At 40.4% G+C, this 27,607-nt stretch overlaps 1 protein-coding gene across 2 annotated transcripts; it reads right to left on the minus strand.

The window, feature by feature from the left end:
* Positions 1–1,310: 1,310 nt before the first annotated feature.
* LOC121515732 (NLR family CARD domain-containing protein 3-like) lies at positions 1,311–27,607 on the minus strand. Of its 2 annotated transcripts, XR_005992390.1 has the most exons (14): positions 27,484–27,607; positions 20,591–22,382; positions 17,618–17,788; positions 15,627–15,803; positions 11,540–11,713; positions 10,326–10,499; positions 9,671–9,723; positions 9,474–9,562; positions 4,792–4,835; positions 4,169–4,383; positions 2,266–2,531; positions 2,003–2,119; positions 1,713–1,802; positions 1,328–1,466 (listed from the first exon to the last, which is right to left on the minus strand). XR_005992390.1 is itself a non-coding variant. In XM_041796680.1 (13 exons), coding segments are annotated over exons 1-13 (3,309 nt in total). In that variant the 5' UTR covers positions 27,485–27,607; the 3' UTR covers positions 1,311–1,430. The 2 variants fall into 2 exon arrangements, 1 of the variants encoding a protein (XP_041652614.1); XM_041796680.1 differs by lacking the exon at positions 1,713–1,802 and having other exon boundaries at positions 1,311–1,466.

A 27,607-nucleotide genomic window follows, 5' to 3' on the forward strand; every position in this document is an offset into this window, starting at 1 on the left:
CCCACCCGGCAAAAAGAATAGTTGAAAAGACGTTAAAAAGACGTCTCCACTATGTCTAAACAACGTCTAGATTTAACTGAAAAGTGAAAGGTAAAAAGATGTAAATTTCAGGTGAAAAGACGTCTCTATAAAGACGTTCCTGTAATATGGTCATATTTTAATGCATTTTCTGCAACTATCTTCTGTCTACATTAAGGCTATGACTGACCGAATGTAGAAAAAAACGTCTACATGATGTCAGGTGTCTGGTGGAAAAGGGAAAATTTATATTTGAATCTTTTGATTTTACGAGCTTTTAACATGTTTTATGTTTAAAGGTGAATCAGAAAACAAATCAAATATTAAACTCCATACTCTCTCACTTGTTCACTCTTTAATATTGATTTCAATAAATGTATTCTTAATATTTCATTATAAATGCTTAATTCAAACACTTGAACTTCTGATGTTTATATTCTCTTGAGAGTCCGTTGAGTCTGTTTATCGTCTGTTATAAACTCCATTTCTCCTCCATTAAATATCTCTGCGGGTGTTGTGAAGTTTCACTGACATCCACGGTGTGGCAGCGTCCAATCAGAGAGCGATATTCAATAGCATCAGGGACCCTACACTTATCTGGTTTTATTCTCATCTTTTAGAGTGAACCTCTGTGGCCACCATAGGTCATCACTCCTCTACCTCTACTATTACCTGTGGCGTACCACAGAGTTCAGTTTTAGGCCCAAGTCAATTCTTTATCTTTATGTTGCCCCTTGGCCAAATCATTCAGCGCTCTGCAATGGAGGGAGTATTTCATCCTCATATTATCATCGCATTTCAAGGTTCCAACACTGAAAGGGTTAACTGTAAAGCAGCCAGCTGTTTACATCAGCACACCCCTCAGATCTTTCTTTGTTTTCATCTTAAGTTCAGCGCTCTGCAAAGCCATGGATCCACCTCAGAAAGAGAGGCGATCAGGACTGAGCTGGCTGCAGCTCCCTTTCCTCGCACTGAATCAATCACATCCCGAGCTTTGTCTGCTCTGACTTTGGTGTGGAAGGACTGCATCTCTTCATCCTGTATAACACCGTGCTGCAGGAGTCTGTCTATGAGCTGGTTCAGATCAGGTTCTGACACTCTTCTGATGAACTCTGTCCTAACTGAAAGAAGCCTCGCATCTGCAGAGACCCTGTCCTCTGCTGGAACCCTGTCCCCTATAGGGACTCTGTTCTCTGCTGGAACCCTGTCCCCTATAGGGACTCTGTCCTCTGCTGGAACCCTGTCCCCTATAGGGACTCTGTTCTCTGCTGGAACCCTGTCCCCTATAGGGACTCTGTTCTCTGCTGGAACCCTGTCCCCTATAGGGACTCTGTCCTCTGCTGGAACCCTGTCCCCTATAGGGATCCTGTCCTCTGCTGGAACACTGTCCACTATGGGGATTCTGTCCTCTGCTAGAACAACATTTGGCAGAGTTTCCAGTCTTGAACCTGGAAAGAAAAGACATAAAAGACCTTTGTGTCACATTTGATTTCTTCATTATTACAGAATTTTATCACATTAAATAATACTACATCTTTTCTCACATCAGGTAATCTTTGTTCACTTGAAACCACTTCTGTTGGGCTCTCATTAGAGATATTTCATACTGACTCATGCCTATCGGTGCTGCAGGCCAAGACTCTTGTACAGGGTGTACTATAGGGCCCAAAGAGAGATGGATGGAGCCACATTACCTCTAAGAAACACACCACGTCTCCAGACTTCTCTCCTGTCTTGGTCCTGGATTTTCAGAGTCACTCTATCTTGGTTTGTCGTGAAGAAAACTTCAAATGTTGGGAAAAAATTTGGTCCATAATTTATGCGGAATTTTTCATGCTGGAAATATTAAAGCAAATTGTTATTTTCCAAATCCTTAAAGAAATCTTTAAGCCTGACTCTAAATGAGTTTGTTATCAATATGAGACCAAGTTCTATCCATGGTAAATCTGTTTCTAACCATTAGAAGTGAATGAGATTATCCCACCTCTGGCTGTACTGTGAAGCCCTCAGCTTCACAGTGGACGCTGTAATTCTGGCCAGAGCTCAGAGAACATATAGAAGAGGTCGGGATATTATCTGCCCCTCTCTGCTTTTCAGCGAGCTTCAGAGAAGAAAATAAACGTTTATAAAAAGTGTCAGAGAAAGTGTATAAATAAGGGGCGTGAGGTTCTTCCAAACCCCAAAACAAAGGTTATAATCTGATTTAGAGAAATCTGTTAAAACAGCAGGTATGACGGGAAGTTTTACCTTGTCGAAATCGATGTTTTCTGGCACCAGAAACACGTAGAGCACTTTATCGCTTACAGTCAGAGGTCGGACAAATAGCAGGACTGCTCCGTTTATTGGCTGGGAATTTCCCAGAAACCTTTTTAAAAAATCCCAGACCAGGCCAAAGGCGGATAGGTGAGGGACGTTCACAACCACATGAGTGTCTGTGATCTCCAACGGCTCCAAGAAGCTCATCCCATCATCAGTGATGTGGACAACAGACAAGCCTCCATCAACAAGCAGTCCTGGGACAGAACAGAGCGGTTTGATTAGAGTATGTTACCACTGAGAGTCAGAGTTTATCTCCTGATGTCAGCTCTGGAGAATCATGATCATCACTGTAGAATCTCCTGCTTATCTTTGTTCTGCAGCGCTGTGTCATTGTGTAAGTACTGTACTCTCTGTTTTATAAGGAAACAAACAATTCAAGATGATTTTTGCAGGAAAAAGGATAGATGTACTGTGTGCTCTCGTGTGGTAAACTCCAGATTGAAGCCAGGTGCTCTTGAAGAATGACGCGTATAGTCGAAAAAAAAGGGAGAAACCACCGGGGCAATCTTCAGGCTCACTCGCTCGAGTCAAGGATATGGTTAAAAAGCCTTTTAATGTCTCAGGGCATAACTAGTAAAACAATAAAATTGCAAGGAAAGCTGACCGTTCTTGACCACACAGGGTCTTCATCAGGGCATGAACACGCCCTGATGAAGACCCTGTGTGGTCAAAACCGGTCAGCTTTCCTTATTGTTTTTTGCCACCTTTAACTTATTGTTATTGTACTTCAAGCTTTTTTTTTTTGCTTCACCGCTTAGATTGTGGCTCGAGCAAAGGTATTTTTCAACAATTTGGCTCAGGGTTATGTAACACTGCTGTGAAAAATATCTCCACCATCTTTAGCACAATATCACACACTTTCAGCCTTCAGACTCAATAGGCTACTCTGTCAATAAGGCAGTGTTCAATGTTTTTGTTAACTAAACTCTATATTTTGAGCAATGATTTCACATTCTTCACAAATCAGGTATTGCACTCTTCAGCTTTTATGCAATTTTCCGTGATTTTTCCACAATTTTCAGTTATTTACATGCTATTTTAAGCTATTTCTATGCTTTTTCAGCCATGGATTCCATTTTTTAGCTACTTGAGGCTATTTTCAGCTATTCTTATGCTATTTTCAGCTATTTTTAGGCTACTTTCAGCTATTTTTAAGCTATTTTCAGCTGTTTTTAGGCTACATTCAGCTATTTTTTATCCTTTTTAGCTATTGAATGCCATTTTCAGCTACTTTTAGGCCATTTTATGCTATTTTTATGCTATTTTCAGCTATTTTTGTGCTTTTGGCTATTTTCAGCAGTTCTTCCACAATTCAGCTCTCAGCCTCCCCATGCAATTTCAGCTGAAATTGCAACTTTGATCTAGTGTTAAAATGTAGAGTTAGGGCTGGCTCAGACTTGGACCAGACCATGGTTGTGCTGCTTTAGGCTGAGACTGCTGGGGGTGGCATTCTTAAGCCCATCTCAGACTGGACATGTGAGATATACGTCTTGGCCATGACATGGCTTTACTTTCAGTTAGTCTGCAGGTTAACAACATGTCACAGGAATGATAGGGGTACGAGGACACTTCTGGTTCCTGATTTTAGAGGTAAAACTCTGGTTTAGAATTTCTTTGGAGAAACTACAGAATGCTTTTATTTTGAAAAGCTCCCATCACAGTTCCACTATACACTAAATCAAATACTTGTAGGGAGGTACACTGACTTAAAATGAAGAATGAGAGGGCTTTGACAGCAGAGACACTCGGCCAACAGATCACTGCAGGATAATTCAAACATGTTCATTGAACATTTTCAGTGATATATCATTAAAGACAGCCTTTACTCTACCTTCCTTTGATTCACAGTGTGGGATATGGAGCTGACACACAGCTTCTTCAGGACACTGGATGTCAAACAGCGGCCCTGCGGCCACCTTGCCAGCTGATTGGAGGAGAGCTTCATCCCATTGGACAGTCTTGTACTGAAGCTCCGCCTCCTTTGTCATGGCAAACACCAGCCTAGTGGAAGCACACTGGAACACACCCTGACCAGGACACCTGAACCTGTAACACCAACAGTCTGGATTTATGCAACCCTTTCACACAGACACATCAGACGGAGGAACTTCTGAATTCTTCAAATACACAAGTTCTTCAATTATATGTAACCACCTGCTGGTCACATGACCTAGGAACTTTCAAATCTACATTTGATTTCATTTCAGATCATATTTGTGTCACAGTAGCACTGAACTGCTGACAGTCTTATACAGGGCAGAGCTTTGCTTCAAACTCACCAAGTCATCAGTTAGTGAATTACTGATGTTTAACACACACAATTCCATTTAGAATGAAGAAATTAAAACCCCCTCTACATCTTCAGATACAGTCGTGTTATTATCAGATGATGAACAGTGGGTTCTGAAATTGATGAACCATCAATGAAGCTGGAAAAGCCTTTTATAAGATTACCTGTATGTAGAGTCAGTCTTTTCAGGTGAGAAGGATGATGGAGCCTGGAAATAAGAGAAGAAGAATGTTATTTAGTTAGACGAAAGGCTCACTTCTTGTTTGTTTGATCTGATTGACTTATTTCTGAGATCTAGAATACTGAAGTCAAACTGTAACACTGTAGACTCATCTGAAATCTACAAGTTGGCATCATATGGCCAAGGTTTATATTTCTATCATAAAGGCTTTGATATCTGTAAACCATGTGTGATGGTAAATTGGCGCTGCAGTCAGCTGATGTTTCCAGCGTTTAGATTGATCACATTAGAGAAGACGCTACACTCCTGTTTATAGTCTGGTGTTTATAGGAGGCAGAAAAGAAATGATCTAGCATTCATATTTTTTGGACCTGAACCTTTATGCCCTCCTCGGGCATTTATGTCCATTTTTCTCAAGTTTTTTTTTTTTTTGGAGATCATTTTGGCAGTTTTACAGCTTGTGGCATGAATTTTTGCAAGAAATGTTCTTTGTAGTTGAATTTTTGAAATCCAACATGTTTTACTCTTAAATGTCATTTATACTCTATTGATGCTTTTCGTATCATCTGGACACCTTCGAGGCATAAATGTACACGTACAAAAAACTGTCATTAAATCAGCATACATCAATATTTTTTCTACTTTTTTTCATAAATGTCTTTAACAACTTCAGACTTGCTAAAAAATATCGTTCAGTCATTTTCAAGATTTTAACCTTTTAGATGCCAATTTGATTATTTGAAATATTTTATTTTTTACTACAAAAAACACAAAAAGTGAATTATTTTCCATAAAAATAATAGTGGAAAGAAGGAGCTTTGGCGCTAATAAGAGTCTTGGATGGGTCAAAGGTTAGCAACAAAATTGATTTGATTGCATTCATACTTTTTACGTAGTGCCAGCTTTAACATGAGGGCATCCTCTGGACACCTTCGAGGCAAAAATGTACACATACAAAAAAACTGCTATTCAACCACCATACATCAATATTTTTTTCTACTTTCTTTCTACTTCTACTTTCATAAATCTTTTTAACAACTTCAGACTTGCTATGTAAGGGTTAATTAATCCATTAATCCCTGATTTTTGGACACCTCGAAGAGCATTAACCTGCTTATACCATAGTCACTTGCCAACGCAAATAATTAAAAAAACTAATTTATAATTTCATATGTTTTGTGATCAAAATAGAAAGTTTTACTAAAACAATTTCTTTCCTCTAGCAATGCCTGAAGACTTGACTAACAACTGGAATAGACATTCCAATCCCATAATGTTCTCAGGGAATGTAAATGTTATTCACTACTCCAGTAAATAGGACGGGCCATAGATACCAAGTCACAACGGAACAAAAAAACTAGCCCACTCAGCGCACTTTCTGAACGGATTTACCAATGAGAAGACATGAAGACGAGTGAGACTGAGAGTCATCTGTTATCAGACTATAAATCTATACAATAACATAAACAGTCATCTGATAGAAAGCTTAGTTTTAGCAGACCAGCTGTTTGAATAAACAGAATAATTCCCCCTCCTGCACTACAAGGTCACAGACGGGAAAAGGAGCTGACCACGCCCTGCAGGTGCTGATTCTCCATCAGACACGTCAATATTTATCAGATATCATCATGCTGGTTTATCAGAAGCATTTCCTTTGGCTCTTCAAAGAAATAATGGCTTCTTTTCTTTTGTTTATGTTATCTGAATCTTCTGACAATAGTTTATAGCAGTTAGAACACAAGGGAAGTGAGTTTTTTGTGACATTCACCTCTCAGAGTAAAGGTGAGCCTGGAAACAAGACGTACATCAGATATAGAAGATAAGACTGTCTTACTGGTCTTAAACCTGGAGTCTGTCATTACATCTGCCAAGGAGGTTATGTTATTGGCAGGGTTTGTTAGTTAGTTTGTTCGTTGGTTAGTTTGTTTGTTAGCAACATATCTTAAAAAGTTATGGATGGATTTTGATGACATTTTCAGGAAATGTCAGAAATGGCATAAGGAAGAACTGATTAAATTTTGGGAGTGGTCTGGATCACCGTCTGGATCCAGGAATTTTTTAAAGGATTCTTTACTATTGGGAGATAGGGCTAATGGCAGAGGTCTGCGCTCTCTGAGTGCTTTTCTAGTTTTATTTATGTCAATTAAATGACGATTGATGGCGGTTCACAGGCTCCTTAGGCTGGCAGCGCTGTACTCCCTGCTCAGAAAATATGACTGTCTCACGTTGCCATGGTTACTCCTAACAGAGCAACCGCTTACGGCTGCTGCGCATTAATTTGGGACAGTGAAATGATTGCTTTACCGGAACTACCTGTGAAGAAGGGTGTCCATATATCAGAAGGTAATGGACATCAATGGAATTTCCAGAGCTGGCTCTAGGCTGTCTGTCCTTGAAATATTTTGGCCCTCGGAAAAAGTAGTCGGGGAGCCCTGGTGTAGAAAGTAGATTTATCATAAGCCAATATCTCTACAGGTAAATATTTTCTTCAAAAGTCACATATTTTACCCGTTAAGACATGTTTATATCGGTCTCAGAGGTCCCCAAAACATGCTTCTGAAGCCTCTGTTGCTGAAAAAAAACCCTCAGTATTAGATTTTCTCATGTCTAAAAACTCCTCTGTTTCAGCCCTGCTCACAACGAGCTGTTTCTGTGTCTGTGACTTTAAATGTTAATGAGCTATCTGACTCTGCCCCTGACCGCACCCCTCTCAGGAAATGGATGTTGCACTCCTGATGATACAGTGTTACAGATGGTTTCATCCAGTACTCGAGTTGAGGGGGGATGAGGAGGGGTGGCATCCCCCCTGAAATAAAAATGGTCAAAATCATCCCCCTTCTAAAACGGTCATCCCCCCTTTCCATCCCTTGAGCCATTTTTATCAATGAATGTGGAAATATTACTACTATTTTAACACTGGAAATATTACCACCATTTCAACATTTAGGGGGCTTTACAGGGCTTGACATTTACACCCGCCAACTAGCCAAATGCGGGTGGATTTTGGCCATGGCGGGTAGCAGCTGTATGATAAATATAATCGAGGTAATATATATACAATGTTGACCAAACAAAAACTTTACCTGGTCGTTTCATTAGTAAATCAACCCTCATGATATCTTTTTTTGGAAATCAGCGCCATCCGTGATCAATGAGGTGCATGCTGAGTGCGCTCGCTCTCCCATTCTCTCTCTCTCTCTCTCCTGAGCAGCACAGAAACTCTAATCATGTGTGGCCTGTATATCCACCTGTTATTCTGCAACCTCTCTTGTCAAAAGTCAGCTCATACTATCCTTTAGTTTGTGAATTTATGGTAAAACTCTGTTTTACTCTGATTGACGTCGTGGAACTTCCTCGCGCTGATCAGCAGTTTTAAAATCAGATCGCGGGTGAAAACAAATAAAGAACACGTAGGAATATTTTAAGGTGATATAATAAAATAAAGCCTACTGATAATGACACAGAAACATAGCGAGAAAGATACAGAAGCCAAACTGATGAGCTGCTGTGCTATGGAAGGGGAGGGGTGCAGGGGTGTGTTTGAGGGGGGTGAGGGGGGCAAGATTACTGGTTTATGCTAGTTTAATTCTGAGGGAAAACCCCCGATAAAACAGAGCTAAAAAATGTGGGATTAATGTTATGATGAAAATACCTCTTGAAAAAGTCAGATAGACATTAAAAATATTATCTTTTTTATTGCAACAAGGAATATGATCATTGAAAGCTCACAAAAATGTGAGAAAAATAGTCAAAAGCAGGAAAAAGATGGCAAAAAATGAGTGTAAAAGTGACTAAACTGGGCAAAACTGTGAGAAAAAAGGTCAAAAAGCAGCAAAAACATGGCAAAAATAAGTGTAAAGGTAACTTAAACGGGCAAAAATTAGAGGAAAAAGGTCTAAAAGCAGGACCATTCCCCCTGATTTTTTTTTACAACTCGACCACTGGTTTTATCCAAAGTTAAGGACCTGACTGGGATTCAAACCATCAATCCCCGAGACCAATGTCAGCAGGGTAACCCACTGAGCTATCCAGCATCTCAGCTGGCAGCTGAGAGGAAGATCAGGAGACGAGGGCAGAACTCCCCACATAAGGTCATGAGGGGAAAATCTGAGAACGTCTTGTTGCTGCACACATTTTCTGAAAGGTGGAGAAAGAGAGGGGAGGAGGGAGTGGGTTTTTCTGGTATTTGAGGGCATTGTTGACAGGCCAGGGGCTCATATTTTTGTTGGAAAAACCTGAAAAGTGATTTTTGCATAATATGTCCCCTTTAAGAATTCTTTTAAATAAAACTAAGAGTTGATTTTCTGTTTGAAATTTTAGACAAATGTGTTCTACACTGCCTCCCACCACCAAAAACATGCTCATTAGGTTAATTGATCACTCTAAATTGGCCGTAGGTGTGAATGTGAGCGTGCCTGGTTGTCTGTCTCTATGTGTTGTCTGTCTCTATATGTCAGCCCTGCAATTGACTGGCGACCAGTCCAGGGTGTACCCCGCCTCTCGCCCAGTGACAGCTGGGATAGGCTCCAGCCCACCCCAGACCCGGAATGGAATAAGGGGTATAGAAAATGGATGGATGGATATCAGTGGTGAAATCTCAGTCATTTTCAGTTCTAGTAGTTTGTGGCTAATGGATCACACTGCAGATGTTTTTTTTCTGCTCACCGTTTTATCATCAAGCAGATGAAGGTTTTCCTTCTCATCCTTTTTGACACTGAAGTCTCCTGATAGTGAGAAGTGTTGGGCCTTCAGAGCTGTTTAAAAAAGGTAAGAACAAAGTTTAACAACAAACAACAGCTGATTATCAAATCAGATGTTGATATAAAGTTCTTATGGGAAGGATACATCGATTCAAAACTCACATTTTTTCTCATCGTCAGCTCTGATCCATTTATTGGGGTAACCCTCCCCAAAGCTATTGATCCAGTTGGGAGAAAAAAAGTTCTCTAAGTTAGCCAACATCAAAGTCTTTTGCACATCATATTATCAAATTCATTACTACAGATTCTATCTCCACTGTAAAGACTACAACCACCTGTTAAATCTCACAATCTGTGCCTGAACTAAAGAGATTAACCAATCAAACCAGAGGTTTTTAAAACTGTTGCAAAAATGGATAAAAAATATAAATCACTGCAACTTTCCATTTTTTTCCCCAAAGTCAGCTTGAATTCAATGTTTTAAATCAAAAATGACACTAAATAAAATCAGATCAATAATAGAGGAGATGAGTTCATGACATGACTGGTTTGTTTGGTTACCACTGAGCCTTCCTCTGAGTCGTGCTGTCACTGCAGAGTCCTGAGGCTTCAGTCACAGTGGTGTTCATTTAATCTCTACCACAAGTGCCTCTGTACCAGTGCTCCTCAGTCTTAGCTCCTAACTCATTACTCTGACTGCTGGATTTAGGAGCTCATGTAGTAGAATTAGAAAAGCTGGGATACTCCATGGAAACAAAAACGTACTCCAGTTAAACACTTCTCAAACAACATGAGCTGACAGAGATGTTTCACTGACCTCAGAGACTCAAGTCTGTAGTGTGGACTCTCTACAAAGTCACTCAGGACCTTCACTTCTGAATACTGGAGCTGGTTGTTGCTCAGGTCCAGCTCTCTCAGATTTGAGGGGTTAGACTTCAGAGCTGAGGCTAGAGAAGAACAGCTGATCTCTGACAATCTGCATTCACTCAATCTGAAAAAATCACATCATTCAAGATGGGACTGAGTCATATGGTTGACCATTATGTTGTCACATTGATGAGATAATAAACTGGTAATTTCAACATTTAAGGATAGAATCCTATTCATTGACCAAGTGTCTATGTTCTTTAGTCTCTGTTAGTCACCGTACAGTAAGCCTTCCACACACATTATCCAGTCCAATCCAATCTACTTTATTTATATGGCACATTTTACAAAACATACCGTTTACCAAAGTGCTGCACAGTGACTAAAACAAGTAAAAACATAAAAACCACAGTGAACATAAAAACCATCATAAAATACAAAAAAAAAAACTTCACCGGGACTAAAAGCAAACTTAAAAAAGAAACACACACAGTAGGACAAATAAAAACAACTAAAAGACACAGGAGATCCCACAACTCTCATGCTGAGTTAAAAGCGAAGGAATAAAAATAAGTCTTAAGATGTGATTTAAAAGTAGGTAAGGTGGGGGACGTTCTGATTTCAAGAGGAAGCTCATTTCACAATTTAGGTCTGACAACAGAGAAAGCACGATCACCACAGGTTTTTAATCTAGACTTTGGAACAACAAGATGGAGTTGATCGGCTGATGGCAGAGATCTAGAAGGGGTGTAAACCTCTAAAAGGTCAGTGATGTACTCAGGAGCAGATCCATTTAATGACTTCAAAACAAATATTAAAATTTTAAAATGAATTCTAAAATTAACAGGGAGCCAGTGGAGGGAAGCGAGAATGGGGGTAATGTGTTCGTGTTTTCGAGTCCCTGTTAAAAGATAAGTGGCTGCATTTTGGACTAACTGTAAACTGTAAAACTGTCAACTGTCTGTAAATAAGACCTCTGATCTCAATGAGGCTAATCTGCCTAATAATTTAAATGTCAAACAGCCATTTCAGTGATTTTTTTTCCGCACATTAAAAACAGGGTACGGCTCAATCAACGAATGTGCTGATACTTTGACTGAAACACACTGACAGTTGGAGCAAAAGAAAAAACAGAATGACAATAAAATAAAAAGAATTTCTGACCTCAGAGTCTCCAGTTTGCAGTTTGGACTCTGCAGGTAATCACACAGACACTTCACTCCTGAATCCTGGAGCTCGTTGCGGCTCAGGTCCAGCTCTCTCAGATGTGATGGGTTAGAGTTCAGAGCTGAGGCTAGAGAAGAACAGCTGATCTCTGACAGACTGCACCACTCCAATCTGAAAAAAAAATCACATCAATGAAGATGGGACTAAGTCATATGATTGACCGTTATGTTGTCAAATTGAGATAATAAACTATAAATACCAATATTTAAGGATAGAATATTCATTGACCAAGTGTCCATGTTCTTTAGTCTTTATTTGTCACCATAGTGCAGGGGTTTTCAAAGTGTGGAAGAGTGAGCCTCCTCTAAGAAGAAATTATTCATTCGGTGGAATTTACATGTTAGGTAAATTCAGTTTAGCAGAGAACCTCCAAACCACTTGGCAAATTCTTCACAATAGAATTGGATTTCTCCTTCATTTCATCAAATTCCAAATGTCTTAGTACATGTCTCAATGTCTCAGTACATCTTTGCAAATGATTAAGTACAGATAGCCTGCATTTAGCACAATTTCCAAGTGAATAGATCTTGTTGATCTAAACTGATTGTTGACTTCTCAGTCTAATGGTTGTTCTCTCCAAAACATGTCAGCATCATTTCATTGTAGAAGTCATCACATGCACAATAGTCTGGTCAATTGTCAAAATTAGTCAAGAACATACTGAAAAACCATGAATGCCATACATGAATCTCTTGGAACATTAGATAAATTGATTAATTGACAGTCCAGTGAAACTAGAACTTGAGTAACGATGGAGGAGTTTCACACATCTCTGGTGAGCAATCAAACAATGTGTTTAGTTACCTGACAGGTGCTGTCCATGATTGTGAATGCTGCCAAACATGTATATATAGAGCTTGACCAGGACCAGTACAATTTCTGAATGTGGAGGAACCTGGCCAAGCAAATGAACAAGGGCAACTGCCTGCTCAAGGAAGAGGAAGAAGAAGAGGAGGAGGAGTAAGGGTGCGTGGTGGTGGAATAGGGGGAGGAGGCCGAGGAGCACGAAGACACCATGCTGTCCTGGATGAAATACGGGCCACAATTATTGACCATGTGATCAACCATCGCCTCACAATGGTGGAGGCAGGCAGCCAAGTGCTGCTTACAATTTTTCTCAGTGTCTTTGGAACATTTCTGAGATCAGAATTGAAATTCTCAAAACTACTTGTTCAATCTTCACATCATTGTGTCACTTGTGCACATCAACAAAGCAGTTTCTCATTTCTTTGATCAAGTTGCAAATGCTTTGGTACATCCATGCCAATGACTGTACAACTCTCTGCTGTTTCCTACATTATCAGTTATGTCATGTTGATCAAATGTGTTATAATGGTCTCTGTTGAACAGTCTCACCCCCACAACATTTAGGCATTAGTTCATGGCATAAGTCTTTACATGCAAAATGATTAAACACGTCATAACATGTCAAGCATATTTCTGTACATTTCCATTAGACTTTTTTCTCTAAATCTGTCCTGAATTTGGAAATTGCTCCCAGGTGAATCTTGACTTTCTCTAATGAAGGGAAATGTGTGAAGCATTAGATCAACCAATGATCAAAGAATCTGATGATTGAGGAATTTTCTCAGTATGGAGATAGAAAGTATATGATCACCAGCCACATACACAGATGACCCTTCTGGCTGCCATGGATGCAGCGTGTGATGACATCACAGCAGATACCTGCAGAGGATGGATAAGACACTCTGAAAGATTCTTTCCATGCTGCATCGCAAGAGAAGATATTCGTTGTGATGTGGATGAGAATTTGTGGCCCAACAGACAGGAACGTCAGGAGGTGTAAGAAGACTGCACTGTAATTCCTACAGCACTGCATGTACAGTTTTCCTTAAGAAGATTGTCCTATGTTCACATTTTTACTTTTGTTTTTGTTTTTTTTTTCTTTGTGCTATGCAGTGCTGTCTTTTCCTTTCTGTATCACAATGACAACAAATTACAGTACAAACAGTAAAAGCGTAAATGTGAATCTTGTCCAGTTTCTTGCAATCAATCTCCCACATACACTGAAGTGTAACTTACAATTTACAAGAATTGTCATCAAAACTTTAGCCATAGTTTACATCAGAACATCCCTCCAGAGTACACTGTCATAGTAACAACATGACTAAGCAATCTGACTGTCTTATCCATCCACAATGACACAAGGACTTGTTATTTTGATGGCACTGACATGTTCATTGACACAGATATTTACTTTTGAGAGATGAATTAAGGATTTTGAGCAGGAGACTGGCTTTTGCAGGTAATCCATGGTGTTTTGCTATTTGTACGAATTGTTTTGAGAAATGCACTTACTGTTTTGCAAATGTCAGGGATGATTTGAGAAATGTACCAAAGCGACTGAGAAAAACTGTGCCCCACTCTACAGTCTCCTCCATCATCCAATTTGAAGAATAAAACATACGATAAGACAAGGGGTTAAGGAGCTGCAATTAGTGCCTCCCAAGCAGGTCTATCTAATACTGTGGTTTTACTGTAACATTTCAGTGAGTCTAGTCATTGATGATTTCCCCCTCCCATTTTTCTCAAATACCCCCTGCAGTACCTCTGCATTGGCCTAGGGGTAGATGTACCCCAGGTTTGGAACCACTGGAGTAATGGCCAGTAGTATAGTGAACTTTTAGAGGAGAACATAGAACGTTCCAATGTCATTTTCTGTTACTCCAGTGTATGACTCTTCTGTATGACTGATTTGCTGTTTTTTTTTTGTTTTTTTTTTTACTCTGTTGTAGAGAATAATGGCATTGGAAGGAAACGAGACCCCTCACATCCTTGCGTTTGTGGATGAAGCTGGCTTCAACCTGGCCAAGGGTTGAAGACGTGGCTGTAACATTATTGGCCACCAAGCCACGGTGGATGTCCCAGGCCAGCGCGGGGGCAATGTCACTATGTGTGCTGCTATTTCTGAGTGTGGCCACTCACATCCCCAGTCTTAGCCCATACAATACACAGAAGCTCCTCATCCTCTTGGACCGCCTTTATTCTGATTTGATCCCTGAAAATGAGAGAGGTCTCATAGGGCCTCACCTATTAAACTATGTAATTGTGTGGGACAATGTGAATTTCCACTGTGGCCCGCTCATCAGGGCCTGGTTCACTACTCATCCAAGGATGGTCATGGTGTTCCTACCACCTTACTCTCCTTTCCTCAATCCTATTGAGGAGTTTTTCTCTGCTTGGAGGTGGAGACTGTATGAGCAACAGGCTCAAAATCAGAGGTCCCTGCTCAATGCAATGGACGCTGCGTGTGAAGACATTACAGGTAATCAGTGTAGGGGATGGTTGCGACATTCACGCTGTTTCTCCCCTCAATGCATTGCAAGGAACAATATACGCTGTGATGTGGATGACAATCTGTGGCCAGACAGACAGCAGCGTGTGGACAGCCAGGAGGGCAAGGAAGACGGCTAGGAGGGCCAGGAGAGGGAGGGTGAGGACGGTGGCCGGGAGAGGGAGGGTGAGGACGGTGGCCGGGAGAGGGAGGGTGAGGACAGCCACCAGTGAAGAAGTGTTAGTTGTGAAACTCCAGCTTTATTTACAGCACTGTAGGCTACATACAATTTTCCTTGTTTTTTGTTTATGTGTTTATATTACCGAATGTTATTCTGTACACATTTTCTTTTTACTCTGATGTATGGAAGTTACTTAATGTGTGTGAATAAAAGGTTACAATTTCCTTGGCACTAAGAGCGCAATGTGTGATGTCAAACCTTGCAGGCTACTCTTACAGTGAAATCCTTTTTGTTTCAGTTTTATACACAATTGTATTCTGTTAGCTAGACAAAAAAAAAAAAAAAAAAACTAGCACAGTACTCAGGACTCATCTAGGACTCGGACTCAGGTAAAAGAGACTCGACTCAGATTTTTCTTTGGTGACTCGGACTTGAGCACTAGGGACCCAGGATTTGACTCGGACTTGAGGTTTGGTGACTCGACAACAACGCTGCTTGAAACACAAGAAAAAAAAGAATGACATAAAAAAGTGATAAGAATTTCTGACCTTAGAGTCTCCAGTTTGCAGTTTGAACTCTGCAGGTAATCACACAGAAACTTCACTCCTAAATCCTGGAGCTGGTAGTCATCGCTCAGGTCCAGCTCTCTCAGATGTGAGGGGTTAGACTTCAGAGCTGAGACCAGAGAAGAACAGCTGATCTCTGACAAACTGCATCTTTTCAATCTGAAAAAAATCACATCAATGAAGATGGGACGGAGTAAATGCTCAATTGATGCAGTAAATGCACTTTGAAAAGACAATATGTTCTATGTTCTTTAGTCTCTGTTAGGCCGGCCACACTCTAGATGATTTTTTTAAAATCTAGAATGATTTTTAAACTGTGGGAGATCACAGACTTCACTACAATTTCCGAAGATTTTTCATCTTGAATCCTCTGAACGCACATGCTCGGGTGCTAGACTGACCTACGTTCTGGTTGAGTGTAGCAGGGCACACCTGATATCACTCACCAAGTACTCACCTCTCTATAAAGACCGGTTTAGCCTCCACTACTCTGCCACATAATTCAGTCTTGTTCAGTGGTGCCAATCTCAGTGTTTCCAGGTGAAAGTTCTAGTATTTGTTACGGCGCGATCCATTCTGATCATCTTTTCTTTTGTTTTTTTTTTTTGTTTGTTTTTTTCAAATCGGTGCCTTGCTGCCTCGTTTGCTCTGGGCTTCAGTACAGTGGTCAGCCAGCCTCCAGCAGCCCCACTTGCAGGGGTTCTTTTAGTGTCCATTTTTCTGTGTCTCCAGAGAGGCAATAAATGAAACTTTTATAACTGTTTAGTAGTCTTTTGGGTCCAGCTGAAAACTCAGGCAGTAACAGCCTGTGTGTAATGGATCGATATAATAAATGAGTTTACCTTTTTGAATTGAATGACTGACATACATCAAGTTTCTGATGATATTCTAATTTGTTGAGAAGAACCTGTATAGTGGACTCCAGAGCTGAGGCCAGGGAAGAACAGCTGATCTCTGTCATCCTACAGGTCATTCTAAATATAAAAATGATGTGGAAAATAATTACACTCCCATTGGTTTGGTTTGATATGTTTCTAACACGAACAAGTTGTCAGAATGAGTTGAGATATTTTTCAGGACATTTTTTCTCAGATAGAAGGTTATGTTGTGTTGTGGTTATGTTGAAGGCAGTGATATGATAGCATACAGAGTACATGATCATGTTAAAATAATTGTGATTTAGCTAAGACTCTTTCATAATATTTTTGCAGCATACAGGTTTCTGATTTTTCACCTTTATCTTTATAAGACATTGTTCATAATGGTTGCTTTGGCCACAGGCCACCAAGATGAGGCAAGGCTCTGATCTGTGGATGAATACCAAAACAGACAAGATGGATAGTAAAACAGAGTTCACTTTTTCATTTCCCTCTGTCTTTTTCACGCGGCAAAATTTAACCAGCACTGTCCTCCCTTTCCCTCTTTTTGTTAAGTTGTGACTGATAAAGCAGATCAAGTAGAGCTTGAATCCTGCTTTAGTCACCATTTGGCCAGTGAATTCTGCTACTACTCCAAGCTTTTCTTAATGCTAACCACAGCACCCAGCTGAGTGAGTTCACTCTTTGTTTGTATAGCACCAACTCATAATCAAAGTTACCTCAAGACTCCTAACAAAGAGGGCAGGTCTGGACTGTACTCTCTGATGTGGACTACTATAATAGACCAGTGTTGTTAATTCATATTATGAAAAAGACTATACCCTTTCATAATAAAGACCAGGGCTAATATCAATAATTATAGCTGTGAAGTGGCAATCCCTGTTAGTCATACAGCAAACTATCAAAATATTTGCAAGGACAGATATGTCCTGAGCTAAATCATTATTGTTTTTAAGTTTTAATGCCATACTGAAAATATTAATCAACATGCATCATTTGAAGGATGTGGATGAACATGACAGAAAATTCTGTAAATGAATGTGACAGTGTAAATGTTTCATGTACAGGTTCAGAAGCTACAGTGAGTAATCTGACCTCAGAATCTCTAGACGACAGTTCAGACTCTCCAGGCCAGAACACAGGAGCTCCACACCTGGATCATAATTGTCAGACCCCAGCTCCAGCTCTCTCAGATGGGAGGGGTTGATCTTCAGAGCTGAGGCTATGACTTCACAGTGAGCCTCTGAGAGATAGTCGACAGTAATTCTGTAGTGACATATATTACAACAACAGTCATAAAAAAGGGCACATGATATTTATATTGATTATTTGACAAATATCTGCTGTGACTTGCTGGGCTACATTTGAATTAAACTTTAATGGAATTTGTATAACTGTTCAAGACAAAACTGTTTTGCTCTCATCACTATTTATAACAGCTTCAAATCTTCGAGACTGAGTTTGTTTGCTAAATTTCCACTCCCCTTTATTTAGACATCTGTCTCTGGATTGGAGAACCATCTCAAAAAGTCACTGCTGTCAGGCTGCCGTTCATAAGAAAGAAGTTGCTGCAAGTGAATAACAAAATAAGCTCAACATTTAATCTAGATGTACTGGTTGAGTCGTGTGGGAACTTCTGTTTGGTGTTAAAAGGGGGAGACCTCAGATATCATGCCTCAGTCTTAATGAAGTTGATGGGGGCGGGGGAGGGGACTTTTGTCTGATCATAATGTTTGTTCTTCTATGTTTTTATTATGTTGAAATGCTGAGAATTTCAAAATATTGTTCTTCTCTGTTTTTCTTCTTCTTCTTCAACTTATTCTTCTATATGTTTTTTTGCACTTTTCACAGTCTCCACAGTCTGTCCGATTTTCACGGTTCAACTTTTATCATGTTCAGCATGTTCAGCAGAAGTGTACCTGTATGTTTCACATTTCTAACCCTTTTACTTTTTACAATTTTTTAACACATTTTTTGGCCCATTTAAAATGAATGGAAGATTTCTGCAGTTCTGCCGAAAACTGCTTCAACTTTGAGATTCTACAGATTCTGCATACTTCCACTTACAGACTTCATTTTTGCTTGAAAACGTAGACAAACTCTTCAGCTATTTAACATGTATTCAGCTTTTAGTTATCTTCAACAGTTTTTGAAATTTCACAGTTTAGGAACGCAAAGTTTTGGGGTTTACACAGAAAAGTCAGACTTCAGAGTGTGTGACATCATCAGTCAGAGTGCAGCAGCCTGCTGGTCAGACAGAAGAAATCTCCCCAACAAACGTCCATAAAATCCACAAACTTCACTCCACAGACATAAAAAAGGCATCAAAACTGAGGAAATCTTGTCCCGCTACTGTCAAACCAAGAACCAAAGCCATGTCATGCACAGTTTTGGCGTGAGAGGACCAACTGTCCCAAGAACGGCAAAATCTCCTCCATCTGCTGCAATGTTATGGATTCTGAGACTTTGGTCTTCAGACTAAGAAAGACACTCTTTTTTAGATCACTCTTGTAGCATGATTTTTCGCTTCCCAGACATAAAAAAACATCACCCCGTTCATCAGCTTCTGCTGATTCTCATGACACCTTTGGTTTTCTGCTAGGTTTTGCAAGTACATCGTAAATTGATGTTGTTTGAGTGCATGTTCTGACCTCTCAACCCTGTTTTCTGAGCCCACTTTAACTGAAATTAACAGGTGTGACTTATAGAGTGGTGCAGTTGTGATGTAATTATGTAGGCAAACATGGAAGTTCGCGTAGCATGGGTTCCCTCGTCATCGAGCCTATGGGATTTTTCAGTGGGTTTTTGGATTATTGCTGAAAATAAGCTGTGTCCAATAAAAGTTTATAAAACTTACACATTTTGTTCATAAAGATAATCTTCATAAACTGATAAGAATCGTATCTGGTTCATTAATCTAACTGTCGAAAGTAAAAAGTTAACGTCATGCTATATTGAACTACGACATGGTTGACTGAATTTACGTCATCACACACGGATACAACTGAATGGCTCAGTTGCTGCTGCGCTTCAGATGATGACGTGTGCAGTCCTTGTTAGCTATATTTTAGCAACCGCCTTTATTAAAACGTGAAAAGATACACAATTCAAAGGTGGGGCATGTTTCAGATGTATTTTATGTCATTGGATAAAACATTAAACTCTCCTGAACTTGTGTTCACCACAGACCTTATTTCAGGCATTTAACCAAAAACACATTCAAAATTCCCATGAACTTTAAGACGAGGGAACCGGAAGTGCTAAAATGCTAACTTACTTCCGTGTTTTAGGACTCATTCCTGCACCACTCTATTAGCTTTTATCTCAGTTGTGATGTCGTACAGGCATTCATTCCCATAGCAACCTAGGAGTCCTACACACACATACAAACACGAAGTCATGCTTTAACATTCTCCATAACTTTAACATACATGTGGTTTTAATTTAGCAGTTTTAAAGCTAGCATCTTCACATGATAAAACAACAATGTGCTTATCTGTAATTCTTTACATTTTCCACAAATCAGCTACTGTGCTCTTCAGCTTTGATGCTATTTATAGCTATTTTGATGCTATCTTTAAACTATTTTCAAGCTACTTCAAGCTATTTTTATACTTTTTCAGCAATTGAATGCCATTTAACGCTATTGATGCTCCATCACCAAGGCTGTTCACGAGTTTAACTGTTTCACTCATTAATTATACCTTCTGATTTTCAGCTTTGTTTCCCTGCTTTTAGCATTTTTTTTCACATTTTCTCATTTTCTGCCTTCAGCCTCAGCATTTCTATGCATTGGCTGCAAGGAAATGCAACTTGTTTAGTTTCGACTGAAACCTCCCCTCTCAGGGCACAAAGCACCTACCCCAGTCATTGTTGGTATATTCAGCTAATTCTGTAACTGGACAACTATACAAATCTAAACATTGGTTTGTATTCAGGGCAGACGGCTAGATACATGATGTGAAACAGACAGAATTTAGAGAAAATTAACAACTGTATCACCATGTCAGTAGAAGAACTAATTAGCATTTAGAACCGATTTATGTAACTCATCACATCTACACTTACCTAGCCTTCCTGCAGTTCCTCACAGCTGGAATCAGTCGCCGTTTTCCCTCGTTTGTTGTGTTGTACTTGTCCAGGTCCAACTCATCCAGAACCTCCTCTGACATCTGCAGCATGTAGGCCAGAGCAGAGCACTGGATCTCAGAGAGTTCTAGCCCTGATCTGTTCTCTGACTTCAAGAACTCTTGGATCTCCTGATATACTGAGAGATCATTCATCTCAATCAGACAGTGGAAGATGTTGATGCTTCTGTCAGGAGAGATGTAAATACTGTTGATCTTCCTCAGGTTGTTGATGATTCGTTGGATCATTTCTGGACTGTTGTCTATCTGACCCAGCAGACCTCCTAGGAGTCTCTGGTTTGACTCCAGACACAGTCCATGAAGGAAACGAACAAACAGGTCCAGGTGGCCATTTTCACTTTTCAAAGATTTCAACATTGCTTCTTTAAGGAAGACATCAAGCGTTGGGTTGTCATATTTTTCTCCTAGAAAATCCTCCAGTACTGTTGTGTTCCTGTTGGTGAAACAGTGGAGCATGTAAACTGCAGCCAGAAACTCCTGAATGCTCAGATGAACAAAGCAGTAAACCGTTTTCTGGAAGATCACACTCTCTCTTTTGAAGATCTCTGTGCAAACTCCTGAGAACACTGAGGCCTCTGTGACATCCAGACCACAGCGCTCCAGGTCTTCTTCATAGAACATGAGGTTTCCGTTCTCCAGATGTTCAAACGCCAGCCTCCCCAGCTTCAGAAGAACTTCTCTCTCAGCCTCCATCAGCTCCTGTGGACTGCTCTCATGTCCCCCATCATACTTCTGCCTCTTCCTCTTGGTCTGAACCAACAGGAAGTGTGAGTACATGTCAGTCAGGGTCTTGGGCAGCTCTCCTCTCTGCTCCGTGCTCATCATGTTCTCCAGAACTGTAGCAGTGATCCAGCAGAAGACTGGGATCAGACACATGATGTGGAGGCTCCTGGATGTCTTGATGTGGGAGATGATTGTGCTGGACAGATCTTCATCACTGTACCTCCTCCTGAAGTACTCCTCCTTCTGGGTGTCAGTGAAGCCTCGGACTTCTGTCAGCCTGTCCACACATGAAGGAGGGATCTGATTGGCTGCTGCAGGTCGAGAAGTTATCCAGATGAGAGCTGAGGGAAGCAGATTCCCCTTGATGAGGTTTATTAACAGCACATTAACTGATGACTTCTGTGTGACATCATGAACAACCTCACTGATGCTGAAATCCAACGACAGTCTGCTTTCATCCAGGCCGTCAAAGATGAACAAAAGTTTACAGACAGCCAGCGTCTCTGCTCTGACCTTCTGGAGTGTTGGATGGAAAACACGGAGCAGCTCCAGAAGACTGTAGCGCTCATCTCTGATCAAGTTCAGCTCTCTGAATGAAAGCAGAACCAGCAGACTGATGTCCTGGTTTTCCAAGCCCTCTGCCCAGTCCAGAGTGAACTTCTGCACCGTGAAGGTTTTCCCAACACCAGCGACACCGTTAGTCAGAACCACTCTGATGGGTTTCTGTTGGTCTGGGAGGGCTTTAAAGATCTCATGGTACTTGATTGGTGTTTCATGGATGATCTCTCTCTTGGAAGCTGTCTCAAGCTGTCTGACCTCATGTTGGCTGTTGACCTCTTCACTCTGTCCCTCTGTGATGTAGAGCTCAGTGTAGATCCTGTTGAGGAGAGTTCTACTTCCTGCTTCACCAGTTCCTTCAGTCACACGTTCACATCTCCTCCTCAGACTGATCTTATGTTCATCTAAAACCTCCTGAAGACCACCTCTCACTGAAAAGAGAAAGAAGTGTTGACCAAAACAAAGAAACATTATCTGGCTGTTATGGTCAATGACAAGATCAAAAGAACAAAAGTTTAACAACATTATCTTCAGAGTGAAGATGACAAATATCAGACATTATTGTTGCTACCCTCATAGTCATCCAACGGCCAAAACACACTGGTGACGTCCAACATGAATGCAGACCCAAATATTTTCTATGAATAAACCCACACTGGCATAACCAGAAGCACACGGTGGCTCGTGGCCCTTCACCCATCTGCTCTACTCCCAGCATGCTCGGCTGTAGCTGGAGGAGTGTTTACCTGAGAGAACAGCTTCTTTGTACATCTTGGCTGCCAAGTTACAACTCTCTTTGAGAACACAGAAAACAAATTTCCTGTCATCCCCTGTTTGAGATGTAGAATAATTGGGAGGCCTCAGCTGTCTGTGATGTACCAAGGCTCTTGTCATTTTTTTAATTTACCCTGTGTGATGGGGGGTTGAGCCCCAAGCAGGCTCTCGATTCTGGTATCAGAAGAGAGAGCTGGCCCAGAAGTCGCTGGTGGAGAGTTTGACCGTTGACATGTGGCTGCCGGTGTGTGCTAGGCTGCGGCGCTGGTGGTTACCAGTTTTATCCAAATAATAAATAAATAAATCTCTACAGCGATGGAGAAAACAACTAATCTGAGTCATCTTTTCAAGATAAAATTTTCCATGTCTACAGCAGGACATAATTCCATTAATGACATTTTTTTTCAAGAAAAGAGAAGCGCTGCAAGTCAACTTTGATAATGTAGTAATAATAAGAACCAGTTAGAACTGCTTTGAATTTTTTTTTTGTTGTTGATTACACCAACCAACTAACTAAATAAATAACCAAAAAACTTGACTAACTGTAGGCCAAAATGTTCTGAGATGTCATGTGTAAATTATTGGGGCCCGAGCACAGAGTGCTAATTGTAATCACTAGGATTATCTTTAGGGATGCACCATTCCACTTTTTTTTCAGTTCCGATCTGATTCCGATAAATATGTGCTGATACCGATACTAATTCCGATGTATATATATATATATATATATATATATATATATATATATATATATATATATTTCCTTTTAACAATTATTATTGTTGTTGGTATAATGTGTGAGTTTACATGAGGCTGTAGTAAACCACCCAGCTCCTCTTATTGAAAAGCAAAAAAAATAAACAAAAATGAATTGAATTTAAATGTATTCCAAGCAAATTTATTTGAACTACTACTAAAAAAAATATATCAACATTATCCAAAAAACAAAAAACTACTGAATGTAAGTTATAAATCCCTGTCTATAATGCTCTATAATGAACCTCTTGCCACTAGAGAGCGCTGTAGCTTCACTTAATGGCCGCAGCCTTCCTCTCTGACCCTTTACCACCGGATGTAAACAATGAGGTCTGTGGTGGCTAATGGCTAACCTGTTAGCATATAGTAAGAAGACCATGGTATGACAGTTTTCTCAAGTAGTAAATGGAAATAAAGTGGTATGTGGGCTGTCGAGGGTTAAGCTCACGTATGACTACTCATCCGAACTAATAAGAGGCCAAATATCAAAGCAGGATATTAATCTGCAAAGAGGAACGAAGGCGCTAGATTTTAATGCTAGCGCCGCCCGTTATCAGGCTAATGTCACACCCTCTCTTCTGTGTTCTCTCATCTTCAGACTAGTTTTGACTATTCTAAATATAGATTTACGTTTAATCTACTAGGTAATTATACCGCTAAGAACATCCAAACTAATACTAGCTCAGTTACACACAGACTGTCTCGTGTTAGACTGCGGTGTGATCATGGTCTACTGCAAACTGTAGGATGGATTTGGATCGGTCACTTGGATCGGCGCCGTCAGTCAGATATCCGATCTATTAACTACGTCCATATCAGCCCCGATACAGATATTGGATCGGATTGGTCCCATCCCTAATTATCTTACTTATTTTTTGCCGTCATTGCAAGGACTTTTGAGACCCTTAACATTTCTGAATTCGTGAGAAACTTTGCACGTACATCCAGTCTCATGAAAATTTTGCGATCATTCAGATTTGCAAGAATAGCGCCCCCTAACTGTTTAGTGAAAGCCCCCTCATTTGACTTTGTCGTAGATTTATGAAATTTTGTGTGCAGGTGCAGCTTGGGGAGGTCTACAAAAAAAGCCTCTTGGACCTACGCTCTATCTCCAACAGGAAATCTGCCATTTTGAATAGATATAGAAAAAAAAGTTCTGTTTTTGGCCTTTTCCAGGGGTCATATCTGAACAAACCTGTTCGAGGGATTTCATCCTATCGACTTGTACTTTGGCACAGAGCTATATGAGACATGGCTGATGAAAAGTTATTTGGGGTTTTCTCATTATTCATAAGGTGTGGCCATGGCGAGCCCTCAAATTTGCGTATTTCTATGGTCAACAGGAAGTAGTTTATAACTTAGCTGTGCATAGTCCAATTGGACTCATATTGCTCAGGAATATTGACGGTAATGGCCTGAACCCAGTCATATGGTCAGATTTCCTACAGATCAAAGCGCCACCTAGTGGTGACAGGAAATGTCTACAGTTTGAAGGCTATCCAAACTAACCACTTCAAATTTGTGTCAGGAAGGACTAAAGAAGTGGATTTAGCTTTGTGAAAGATGAAAAAGACTTTTCGTCAGAGGGTGTGGCAAGTCAAGACTCTCCATTTTGTCTCGCCAAAAATGTTTAAACAGTCATAACTCTAGTGTACATTGTCATACCTGAGACAAATTTCATGTGCTTGATAGCAGTCCAGGCCAGAACACATCCCTACTTGAAATTTTGAAAAATTGTACAGCGCCACCCTCTGGCAACAGAAAGTCACTTCTCCTGAATTTCAGGTTGCGGTACCAACGTGGGTGGTCAAATCATTCTGAAATTCACTCAGACAGTTCCCAAGGAGGTGGCCTTACACATACACAATGGTCAAATATCAACATTAAAAGGCATGGCCATGGCGACTTTTTGTTCGTCATGAAACAGGAAGTAGATTTTTCAAATGGCTGTGAGACATGTAGAGCAATGAAAGTTGCCGAAAAAATCTCATTGGCATTCTGAGATGATTGATATTCTGTTTGTAGGTGGGCGTGGCCTATTGGCTCAATGGCACCCCCTACAACATTTAAAAAATTCATCCAAACACCTCAGTGTTAAATATACTGTAAGAAGACATGCCAAAGTTGAAAATTTCATTGGAACTTTATCATTACTCAAAGGGGCGTGGCCATGGGGAATTTTTCTTTGCCATGAACTGGAAGAAGAATTATCCTGGGCTTAGAAAACTTGTAGTCTTGAAACCTGCCGCAACAATTCACAGTGAGAATCTGAGATGACTGCTTTTGGTGTTTTGGGTCGGCTTTGCTAATTGGTTCAGTGACGCCCCCTACAATATTGCAAAAAAATTTGCCCCCGGAGCACATATTAACTAGACCTTTGACAACGCTTAAACATGTGTGTCATCTCAGGACCTACAATTAAGCCTCTTGAACCCATATTGTAAAACAAAAGCAATTTATTTTTTTGGTTTTTTCATTCTGCATGTTGAACCTTTCAAAAGTCCCTCTTCTCTTAATGGAGCCAAAATTAAGGCTATGCTGCCATCTTGTGATGATACAAAATACTGCAACACTATTTAGGACAGGGTCCAAACAACACATTAAAAACTTTGCATCTGTCTGTTTATCCATGAAAATAAGAGAAAATGGCAATCTGAGGGGAGAAAATAATGAAACAAACTTGTACACATTTGTATCTCTGTATTTGCTCCTCTGATGTATCTTCATCACAAATGATTGGAACATTCAGAAGACAACCAGTTAATGCTTTTTACCACTCTGTCATTTATCTCTTGTGTGGTAAGTGTGCACATGAGGGAGAGGGAGTGAGGCTGCAAGCATGCAAAAGAGAAAGAGGGGGACAGAGAGCAACGGAGCCAAGCAGAGCAGAAAGGGGAGCTGCTAAGTTGACAATACAGTAGTTTGTTCATAATTTGGAGCATTCAAAATTTTCAGGGCGCGTGCTTCCTACCCATTAGTTTTACTGCCAAATGGCAAGCTCTGTAAATTAATGAGGGGTATCACACTCTGTTCCTGTGAAAGTGTTGCAATGCCAACATGTCCCATGGGTGCATTGCAACTTCTTGCTGGCACCCAACAGTTTCTGCACATCTGCGGTTGCGACACACCTGACATGCAACGGGTCGCGAGGGCCTGTTATCGCTGCTTGCAGCTTTAATTTAATATTGGATGTTTTGTCATGGTATCCATAAAAAAAGTCCTTGTGCTTCTTGGTGTTAGCTTTATTTGTGCCATTCCTTAAAGCACTTCCTGTCTGCAGAGACACAGAGGGCCACATCACAGCTTCTGTCTCTCTTTCTCTCCATTATGAGCTATTCAGGCTGTCTCCAGTGTGATGACATGTACAGTTTCACAAAGTGTGACAGAAGAGCCTGCTATTGGTTGTCACAGCCCAGTCACAATGCATTATGGGATACAAACAGACAATACGATGCTGCTGGCAGCAGAAACCATAAAAAAAAATTGATTAAAAACGACAAAAAAGACTTTCAGTATTGGAGTTACTGGAGTGGATCTAATCTTCAAAGACCCAAGAAAGTCACCCAAGTTCCAGGCTTGTTAGAAAAGTTTCAGTAAGAGCTATGAAGGCATGGATAGCATTATTACAACATCAAAACAGATGGATTATGGGGGGAAACAAGCAAGTGGCTATGATTTATGTTCCAAAAGTTATTTAACTCTCTGTAACCTGTGCCTCCTCTTGTTGTGTAAGACAACGTCTGTCTCAGAGGGTTTTTGCTAAGAAGAACAGGAATAATTCTGACTGAGTCATAAAAAGAGAAATGACAATATCATAGAAACAAAAACCATCCAGTATAAATCATATCACTTCACTTTCTCAGATATTAGAACAGGACAGTTAACAGGACTGGAATGATCCACAGCAGAAAAATCAAATCAAACATGGAGTTAAATGTCTTTGGATCTTGGATGGAATAATATTTGTTTAATGACACAACAGTGACAGGTGTTCAGTCTTACTTTGTTCAGCACTGGTCTGACCGGCCGTCTCCAGTCCATGTCCTCTCCTGGAGCTTTCTCCACACTGGGGACAGGAGGAGTCTCCTGGTGAACCAGACTGGTCCCAGTATGAGGTGATACACTC

This window comes from Cheilinus undulatus, linkage group 9 (genome assembly GCF_018320785.1).
Source record: "Cheilinus undulatus linkage group 9, ASM1832078v1, whole genome shotgun sequence".
Lineage (NCBI taxonomy): Eukaryota > Metazoa > Chordata > Actinopteri > Labriformes > Labridae > Cheilinus > Cheilinus undulatus.

Coding starts and splice junctions, on each gene's coding strand:
- LOC121515732 (XM_041796680.1), bottom strand. Junction 15,804..17,617: donor TGTCGTCTAGAGATTCTGAG/GTCAGATTACTC, acceptor GATTTTTTTCAG/ATTGAAAAGATGCAGTTTGT. Junction 9,724..10,325: donor TACAGACTTGAGTCTCTGAG/GTCAGTGAAACA, acceptor CTGGATCAATAG/CTTTGGGGAGGGTTACCCCA.